At 44.7% G+C, this 10,153-nt stretch overlaps 1 protein-coding gene across 1 annotated transcript; it reads right to left on the reverse strand.

Moving 5' to 3' along the window:
- Window positions 1-4,106: 4,106 nt before the first annotated feature.
- On the reverse strand, window positions 4,107-5,098 carry TICAM2 (TIR domain containing adaptor molecule 2). The gene is given in 4 exon segments (XM_054810868.1): window positions 4,107-4,246; window positions 4,621-4,734; window positions 4,737-4,801; window positions 4,803-5,098. Coding segments are annotated over 4 exon segments (615 nt in total).
- Window positions 5,099-10,153: the final 5,055 nt, after the last annotated feature.

The raw sequence follows: 10,153 nt of genomic DNA on the forward strand, positions 1-10,153 counted from the left end.
TTCTGCAAGCTGGATTACTAAAATACACTTTTCTAGGGCTTCTCGTAAGCACACCTCAGAAGAGTCAGAGCAGATTGGAGCTGTTTGCTTAGTTTTTAATGCTAACCACACCAAGCTTATTAAAACTGTTCTCCACAGATTGCCTTAGCTTATTTAAGGTTTATAAATCTCTTGGATTTATGCCACTAGTACCTTGGGTACTCAGGCACTGTCCTTTCCTTGGGTACCCCCAACTCTGGCTGTCAGCCAGAGAACACAGGCAAACCATCCCCAGCACTGAAATCTGAGAAGAAGCTGCCTTATCTCAGTTTTGGTTTTGGGGGTTTTTTCCCCTTCTAGTACTTATGCCAAATAAGATTGATGGTTTTCTGAGAAGGAAGAGCTGCTGCTTTTACCCTGCCCTTCCTCTAAGGGATGAATGCAGTGCAGGGCAAGGTGACAGCTGTAAGACTTCACCTTTTCCACAGGCCAAGTTCATTGCGAAACATGTGAGACAAGTGCCAGAAATTTTGCAATAGGCCTGTAGTTTTAAGAGAAAAAGAGAAAAAAAAAAACAAACCCCAAACCAGAAAATGGCTTATTCCACTTAATAGGTCTCAGCATTTTTTGCAGAAGTCTTTGTAAGTCTTCAAGCAGAGCAAAGGAAAATTTAAAATCACTAATAACCTATTGCAGAGAAAGCCAAATACACCATTAGGCATATAAAGTCTGTCAGCTCTACTTCCTATTGTGCAGTGCCTTCTATCATGAGAATTTGTAAATAAAATATATGTAGCCTTCTGCAACATAAGGATCTCTGTTCTTGTTTAACAGCTGAACATAGCAAAGCACGGAGAGATCTCCGAGCATTTAACCTGATGTGGACAGACAGAGGGGGATGACACTGATGCCAGTGCGTGTTTTTCTAATGTGTCGCCTTGCTGTCCCAGACCTCAGCCTCACCACTCCCTGTCTGTTTGGGCACATCTGATTTCCAGCCATTAATAAGGCGCCTGCGTCAGACACTGTTGTTGAGCCACTGCAGCCCCCCCTGCCCAGGGCCAGGAGCCTTTCACCCAAGTCCAGCATGATGTGCAGAGACGTCTCTCCCCGTCTCTGACCCTTTGCTCACTTCTGCCAGGACAGAGCGTACCAAGGGGACAGGTGGTGTCAGGGTGACATTTGGGACCTTCAGAGGGAAGAGACGGTGCAGAGGCTGCCAGCTGCAGAGTGCTCCGAGATGCAGGCAAGTGTCTCCCTTGCAAACGTGATAGTCATGGCAACAGTGCTCTAGCTTCTCTTGGAGAGCAGTAATTCAGCTTCAGACATAATTCCATATATTTGGTTTGTAGTGCAGTATTGCTCACCCAGCAGTCTGCTCATACCACCTGAACTGTTTTTCTCTTACTGTACCAAAGATGGGATAGGGTCACACAGCTTGCTTTTCCAGCACTCACATCCATGAGTGTGAGAGCAGGGGCAGGTCACAGCTGGATCACATACGCATTTCTTAGGCTTTTCTTAGTACAGGATACAAATTTCCTTCCTTTGCCAGAGCATCCCCACGTACCCTTTTAAGTACTGCATTCTGCTGCAGTGCTTGGGGAACTCTGCACGTAGCGTGAAGGCAGCTGCCCATGACCACTATGGCAGAGCTGTGGTTGGCAGTGAATGCAGCCTAAGACAAGCAACAGGAGTTTCGTTCTGCAGGACTCTGCACCTCCCAGGCAGACCCTTGCTTAATGGCCAGGCAGTTGTCAGCTGGCAGGGCAAAACATTAAGCATCCTGGAAAGACTGACAGGAGGATGCGTGGTCATCAGTACTGACAAGGCATGCATTTCTGCATGAAAATGAGATGGCAATTTTTATTTGTAGGCACCTAGCATGCAAGATAGCTGTCGTGTGGTATTTGCAGGCAGTATGCAGCCTTATGAGGAGACAGCACATGGTGCAGGAACACTTTTTTCCCAAACTAGCTACTGAAAAAGAACAACATTAAAGCATAAATAACCTGGGGACTTTAACCCTCAAACATTGCCCAAAAGCTGCACAGTAGGATATTACCTGCAAGTGTGGGCTTCTCACCAGCAAAACAACTGGTGTGTCCTGGGATCAGCCAGAAAGAATGGTTTTACAGAGGTAATAACAAACGACAACGCAGCAGCTCAGTAGCTCAAGAATGGGACTCCCTGGGTTGCTGAGGTTTGCTCCAAGCCTGCGAACTGGTTTCCCATTTTGTAAACACTTATCTGCGTAACAGCCCAGGACTGACCACATCTCCTCCTGTTTCTTTTAGACTTCTTCCCACTCTATTTTCCTTCTGTCTTCTTTGCATAATCTTCCCATTGGTGTGGTTTATAGACTGTATGCTATAGACAGGTTGTCTTATGTTTACCGTTTTAAACATCACGGGAAAAAGTACATTTACACTGACGGGGAAAAAAGTAAAGGTAAGAAAGCACTTAAATGAATCAGCACTGGTAGAAGAACTCAGAAAGCCTCCAACAGGTGAAACCCTCCTTCCCTGCCGTAGAGCACTGGGACAATCCCAGATGGCACCCATGCTCACGGTGCTTGTGGCTCTCCTTGAGGAATTTGGGTGGCTCCGGCCACTCCGCCATGGCAAGGGGGGCAGAGGGGAGCAGGGAGCAGAGACAATGATGGTGACCCAGTCCCCAATGCTGGAGTGAGAAGCACCCCTCTGCCTGCGGGCAGCTGCCTGTTGTCGATGGGCATCACTTGCAGCATCAAGGACACCAGGAGAGATTAACTGAGAAAGCCCCTACCCTGCTCAGGACTTTCTGCCATCCCAAGCACCATGATTGGCTGCACCGAGGGCACTTTGCAAGGGCTGCGGTCACCCAGCAGCCCCCCGGCTCCACAAATCTGCTTTCCTGTGGCACAAGGTTACAGCCCGTGCCATGGATGAAGCATATGGTGTGTCCATAACTGATTCTCACCCTAAATTTTTGAGAGAGAGATACATGGCTTTATTCTCCTTATTTGCAAAGCAGGGAACAGAGGCAGAACACAAAACATTGTGCCCACAATCACGCTGCACACAAGCAATGGCACAGCTATCTTGTCAGCTACCTCCCACAAGCATGGCATTGACACTGATCCAGGCACCAAAGCCCTTCTTGCTGCCTTTTGTCTTTAGCAAGGAACAAATTGTTTTGCTTAGAGCTGACTGTCCTTCCATTTGGAATAGACAGAGATCAGTCATTCAGAAAATAATAAATCATCATGTTTTAATTTGATTTCCACCAGATAAAACAAAGATTTCCAATGCTATTTTAGTAATTACATTCCACATCAGCAATACAAAACTGTAGTGAAATCTAATGCAAGCTGGCTTACTGAATCACAGCTAGCAGTCCTATCAAGTACAGGAGGAAGAAGGAACACTGAAGATCCGACTTAAATCTGTTCAAATATGCTTAAGAACTGGGATATGTGAAGTGTGCAAAATACAAGTAATTCAAACCGATGCCTTTTCTGTGGCTTTCCTTTTCCAACCTCAGCTCAGAACACTTGCTTGAAGACAGTCTCCCATACTGTTCTCTCCAATGTAATTGTCTAATGTTTTCCCTTAAAGAATGTGCCAAAGTTTAGTCAGAATGAGCCAAGAAAATGTTTCTTGAAATAACAAAACACATCAGAAAATGCTTTCTATATGGAAAAAATCCCAAATGTAACAAAAATAAAATATCATTGAAATGCCCATTTCTCCACGTCGCAGTGTATTTCATAGAGTGCCTTTCATCATGCATTGATTTCATTGTGATGACCAGTATTCTTCTTTTATTAATGTTTTTCAGTATCAGCTACAAGATGTGAAAAGCTGTACATTGTTAATGGAAAACAATACATGTCTGGCAGAGCTCACAAGATAAATCCAAACATAGCTAGGGTTTTGGTTTGGCAGCATCTTGTGCCTCTAAGTAGACACAGTAATAGGCATGCCTTCATATACGGCATGCATTCAGCAGTACTTCATTAACATGCCTTGGTAGAAAACTTTACCATTAGTTTTGTCAAAAGAAGAGTTTCCCTTCCTTTATAAAATAAGAGCAAGGAATATCACTTCTGCTTTACTCTAAACATGGTCTGTTTTCACAGTTTTTCACCATGACAAGTGCTGTAGTTTCTGTTTCATCCTTTCCTCCCTCCACATCTCTCATTGTTGCCTGTATACAGACTCCTGGAAAATTTTCTCCACTTGTTTTGCAAAGCCAGGACTATCACCTTACAGTGCATTAACAACTTGGAAAAGAAAAGAAAAGAAAAGAAAAGAAAAGAAAAGAAAAGAAAAGAAAAGAAAAGAAAAGAAAAGAAAAGAAAAGAAAAGAAAAGAAAAGAAAAGAAAAGAAAAGAGAAAAGAAAAAAGAAAAGAAAAGAAAAGAAAAGAAAAGAAAAGAAAAGAAAAGAAAAGAAAAGAAAAAAAGAAAAGAAAAGAAAAGAAAAGAAAAGAAAAGAAAAGAAAAGAAAAGAAAAGAAAAGAAAAGAAAAGAAAAGAAAAGAAAAGAAAAGAAAAGAAAAGAAAAGAAAAGAAAAGAAAAGAAAAGAAAAGAAAAGAAAAGAAAAGAAAAGAAAAGAAAAGAAAAGAAAAGAAAAGAAAAGAAAAGAAAAGAAAAAGGTTTTCTCCTGGGTAAGTGTGTTATTCAGTGGCCTCACGGGTATCACAGAGTTGTAATTCATGCTGTTAAGAGCATCGACAAGGGAGGCAAAAGACTGAAATACAGACCAAGATCAGAAAATTTTGTCAGTAGCATAATAGTCCACGCTAAACCATTCACAGCATCACTTAAGTTTTTCAAGACAACGCATTTCTGCAAAGATTATTCTAGATTTAACACAAAACATATTCTGCTGCAGGTTCTGTATGGCTTCAGCTGCATCAGTGCCCGCGTGCAGAAACACAAACTTACAGAAAACAGCCTCAGCAGTCTCATTACTAGTGAAAACTCCTGCAGCCCTGCTTGTGGGCTCTCTGATTGCAACAGAGAGGCCGCACAGTTCATTAATTGGCTGGGAGACTCTTAGACCTGTACTCAAGCTGTTAGCCTTTTGCTGCTCTCTGCTGAGAGTGGTTTGTCTGGACTTAGTACTGCCCATTATAACAAACACACACATCCCAAACCATTTGTTGGTGTGACTAATGTCTGCTTTCTCCATTCTTTTTTTTTAAAAAAAAAAAGTCAGAGAAAGACAAAACCAAAAGAACTACTGAATGTTAGGACAATGTAAAAAAAGAATTCCTTGCCTTTTTTAAAATCAAACTTGTTTGACTGGAGGAAGCCATTGCTTGTGCTAATGAAAGAAGGCAGAAATTCTGGGATAAAAGCTGATATTCAAATACAATAGTTCCCAGCCCTTTTCTCTCATGATCTCGATGGTGAGCACTCTCCAGTCTGCAAGCAGGACAGGCACTTCCCATGGAGACCCACCACCCTCTGCCAACGTGGGGATCCATCCAGGGGGTGTCCAGCTCACGTTGTGGTTCCTATACTGCAAAGGGAGGTGCTCTGCTGAAGATGTCAGCATAGGGATGGCAGAGTGGAAGCTCATCCATCCTCTGTGTGATCTGCACTCTTACCCCAGCCGAAATCAGTGAGACTCAGACACAGGGGCTACTCAGCTGCTGGCATCCCTATGAAGCTAGTGCATCAGTTCTGGGGAGGGGATAGAAGGCGCAGCACCTGCAGAAAACTGAATGGCCAGCCTTTCGTTGTCTCATTCCTGTTTATTTCTTTAATCGTCATCTGCACAGCTTGAGTTGAACTTACAGGCACATCCTCCCTTTGTGAAAAGAAGTTGGAGGAGCTGGGGTTTTTAATTCTCCCGATGCTGCTCACAGACCTCAGCAAACCCTCTGAGGGGAGTGTGGGGCGGGAGGGCTCCTGCCACTTTCAGCAGCTGCCAGACTGATTTAGCTGTAGCATGAAAGTGTAGCCAAGGCTCACACCTTTCAGTGAAATTAGGCAACTGAATTGGCCTTTAAATTAATCCATGCTCCAGTGCCCTTGCCCAGGTTACGGAGGACATCCAGGGCAGGACCAGGCTCGGACAGTAAGGCAGTGGTACCTGCACAGAGAGCCATGTCTGCCTGGCATAGCCCCACCACTCCCATTCCCTGGGCTTCACCTCCTCTCGTTTAATCTCCTTCCCTCTAAAACACTGTTTTAGAGGCTGAGGAGAAATGGCATGATCACCAGTAGGACTGCAAGTGTTTCCCCTTCGCCAGCCAGAGAGGTTCCTGACGTGAGGCAATCGGTGTCTGACACTGGCAGAACACCTTCCCTGTGGGCTTGGGGCTCTCTCAGCTCCTCCTGCCCCAAGAAGCCCATCAAGGTCTCCCACAACTGGGTCTCACTAGGTCAGCTGTCTGACCCACAGCTTTTCCTTTTTTTATACACAAGGTTAAGCCAGCATTAGTCCGTCTAAGTATAGCACAGGCGGCAGGAGTCATCCAGCACTTCGTGCTCTCCCACCGTTACAGCCCTGTCTGGCTACGCACAGTGTGCTTCTGTCCTTAAATATTAGTTTCATTTTATCAGAAGAGCTTCAGGTGTTTTCCAACAACGGGGTAAAGAGCCAGCATGCGTGTTTGACATGGGAAGAGCAGAGCCCCAGCCAGCAACACACTTTTGTCCTGCAGTAACACAAAGCCTAGATGGACCCTTTCTCTGTCTACATCCATTTTCCATCAGCCCATGGCATTTTCCTCATTAAGTGAAAGTCCACCGTGAACATTGTGTTTAATGTTGCAATCTCAAAAATATGGGCAGGAGAAACAACTGCCTCCAGAAGCTGGGACCAAGACACTGCAGCTCCTTTTGAGGTAAAAATAATTAACTGTGTTAAAACCAAAGAGGTTACTTTTTTTTTTTTTTTTTCTCTAAAGCAGGTTGAGCTTCAATCAAGTCAATAAATACTGGAATCAGCATGTCTTTAAGGATGTACGGTCAAGTTGGATGGGGGTTTCAGCAGCCTGGTCTAGAGGAAGAGTGTTCCTGCCCATGGCAGGGGGGTTGGAACTAGGTAATCTTTAAGGTCCCTTCATACCCAAACCATTCTGTGGTTCTTTGATACGTGGTGAACAGATCATGCAGACTTATGCATGAAGGAGGTGGCTCTGGATCTTACAGGAATGGTGGAGAGAAAATGCTGCCCATTAGGGTGTTAGAGGTATGCCTTCTACACAGCATCCCCAGAGCAGCCCCTGGTGTTCGTCTGGCCATGCTCCCATGGCACAGAACTTATTTTCAAATAATTCAGCAGAAGTTTGGGCTTATTTCTTTTTTTTTTTTTTTGAAAGAAAACGAAAAGAGAACAATTCAGAGGCTTGCTTTTGCAGTAAGAATGATTTGACAGTGAGCTAAGGGCATTGAGCAGTAATTATAGTAAGACACAGAGCTTCTGTGCTAATGAACCCTTAAATTAAATTCCCATGTGACCTATTATAGGGCCTGGCATGCTGTTTCTGCGCTTGGTTGCTGCCCTCTCTTGGCAGCATGACCAACCTCCAGGAGAGAAAACTGAAGGTTGTCAAGAGAAAAGCATCAAACCACACTTACTCAGAAAAGATGGAAGAAAGCATCTTGTACCAAAGAAAAATGGAACATTTTGCATCTTTTTCCACATTGGAAAAATAATTATTTGCTTGTAAAAAGTCAGATGTCCTGTCTTCTCTAAGGCAAGGTTCATTGATTCAGTACGTGTGTGACAGGGAGAACTGATTTGGGTGATGAGACTGTTTGTCACAGACAAACATCATCCTTTCCTATACATTATTTTATACACCTACCAACTACCTTGCCTTTCTGCCCCATAACAATTTTTTAAAAAAAGAGTAATTTTTGCTTTTCAGTCCCTAAAAGAATATTCAAGCAGACTTCCAAAACATTGCCTGAATTGCCTTCTATAAAGATTTCCATCTGTATACATGTATATATCTTTTTTTATCAGTGTGAGAAATGCTGAAAGAAAAGTGGATCCTGTGAATAACAGTAATTCTTTGTGAAAAATATGAGTTCTGCTCTTCAGGGCAAGTCTCCTTCCAGCTTTAACTTCAAGAAAGGGAGTCCGTGTTGTTCAGGATCCTGTTTGCAGATAGAGAAACGCATCCCACACTATCAACTCTGTGTATGCTCACATAGCGTGCTATCAGACTGTGTGTTCACAGGCCGTGCACACAGGGCATCTGTTCCCTAGGAGGCTGCAAACAAGCAGCCATCTGATTACTCAGCAAGGAATGATTTTTCACAGGCAACCTTCAGTGTCTGTCTTGTTCAATATCTCACCTATGCATAAGAAAACACAAATAACCTTTTTAGGTAATGGAGGTCCTCCCATGGGGCAACCATTCCTCATCATCTTACTTTAGTAGAGGCTTCAGCCTTAAGAACCTCTTCCAGAAGTCCTACTTTGTGTCAACAGGAACATGTTGACACATGCATCCTTGGCCAAGGAGCACAAGCAGCATTCTCCAGTCAGCTGTCTTCCCGCAATACGTCCTTCCTAGAGCATGCAGAGAGTCTGCCATTGACAACAACACTGTGAAAGAGGCTTGTCAACAGATCCTGTTAGTTTGATTCCCCAGAAAAAAATATGTAGCATGTTTTACACTGAACACTTCTGAAAAGTGAAGAAGACAGAGTATTAATGGTACATAACTTTCAACGTTTCTCAGAAGGGTGTTTGAAAGTTGCAGTTATGTAAAGCCATACTGTATTCTCATAGTATGATAAATATATCCACAGAATATTTAAAAGTTGTGTTTAACATAAAAATAAAAGCTAAGGAATTGTGTCATTTGCTGTCTTTGAAAGGTGTTTCTCTTCTTTCCCCCATTTGGAATTGGAATAACATTGCTCAGGGAGCCAAAATTTACTCTTCTCCCTAGTGACAGCTAGGAGCAAGTAGTACTGCCTCTCCTTGCACCTGCTTCCAGCTGCACAGGTGTGACTGCCTTCTGCTTTTCCTGTGCACAGGTTTGCATGTTAATTTGCTGTTGGCTTTAATAGGGTGCTCACTAGTGCTTCCATGGTTTAGGGCTCACATCCCATGCTCATGTTTTGTGATTCAGTGCAAGAGCACCGGTGCTCAAGCACCCCGAGGAGGCTTACGCACAGCCAAGGTCTGCAGAGGACAGAAGAGAAAACTGGCTGGCTTTTCCCGAGGCCTCCGTGGGCCTGGCCTCCACAGCATCCTCCATAGAATCGTGGAATGGGTTGGAAGGGACCTCAAAGATCTTGTAGTTCCAACCCCCCTGGTGTGGGCAGGGACACCCTCCACTAGATCACGTTGCCCAAAGCCCCATCCAACCTGGCATTGAACATTTCCAGGGAGGGGGCATCCACAGCTTCTCTCTACAACCTGTTCCAGTGCCTCACCACCCACACAGTAAAGAATTTCTTCCTTATATCTAATCTAAATCTACTCTCCTTCAGCTTAAAGCCATTACCCCTTGTCCTGTCACTGCTTGCCCTTGTAAACAGACACTCTCCAACTTTCTTGTAGGCCCCTTGAGGTACAGGAAGGCTGCTGTAAGTTCTTCCTGGAGTCTTCTCTTCTCCAGGCTGAACAACCCAACGTCAACTCTCTCAGCCTGTCCTCATAGGAGAGGTGCTCCAGCCCTCTGATCAGCTTCGTGGCCCTCCTCTGGACTCGCTCCAACAGCTCCATGTCTCTCCTGTACTGGGGCCCCCAGAGCTGGATACAGTACTCCAGGTGGGGTCTCACAAGAGTGGAGTAGAGGGGCAGGATCACCTCCCTTGACCTGCTGGTCAAGCTTCTTTTGATGCAGCCCAGGACATGGTTGGCTTTCCAGGCTGCAAGCGCACACTGCTGGCTCATGCTGAGCTTTTCATCCACCAGAACCCGCAAGTCCTTCTCCTCAGGGCTGTTCTCAATCCATTTCCACCCAGCCTGTATTTGTGCTTGGGATTGCCCCAACCCATGTGCAGGACCTTGCACTTGGCCTTGTTGAACTTCATGTGGTTCGCATGGGCCCACCTCTCCAGCCTGTCAAGGTCCCTCTGGATGGCATCCCTTCCCTCCAGCATGTTGACCTCACCACACAGCTTGGTGTCATCGGCAAATTTGCTGAGGGTGCACTCGATCCCACTGTCCATGTCACCAACAAACATGTTGAACAGTGCCGGTCCC

Source organism: Grus americana, chromosome Z, assembly GCF_028858705.1.
Source record: "Grus americana isolate bGruAme1 chromosome Z, bGruAme1.mat, whole genome shotgun sequence".
NCBI classification, from domain to species: domain Eukaryota; kingdom Metazoa; phylum Chordata; class Aves; order Gruiformes; family Gruidae; genus Grus; species Grus americana.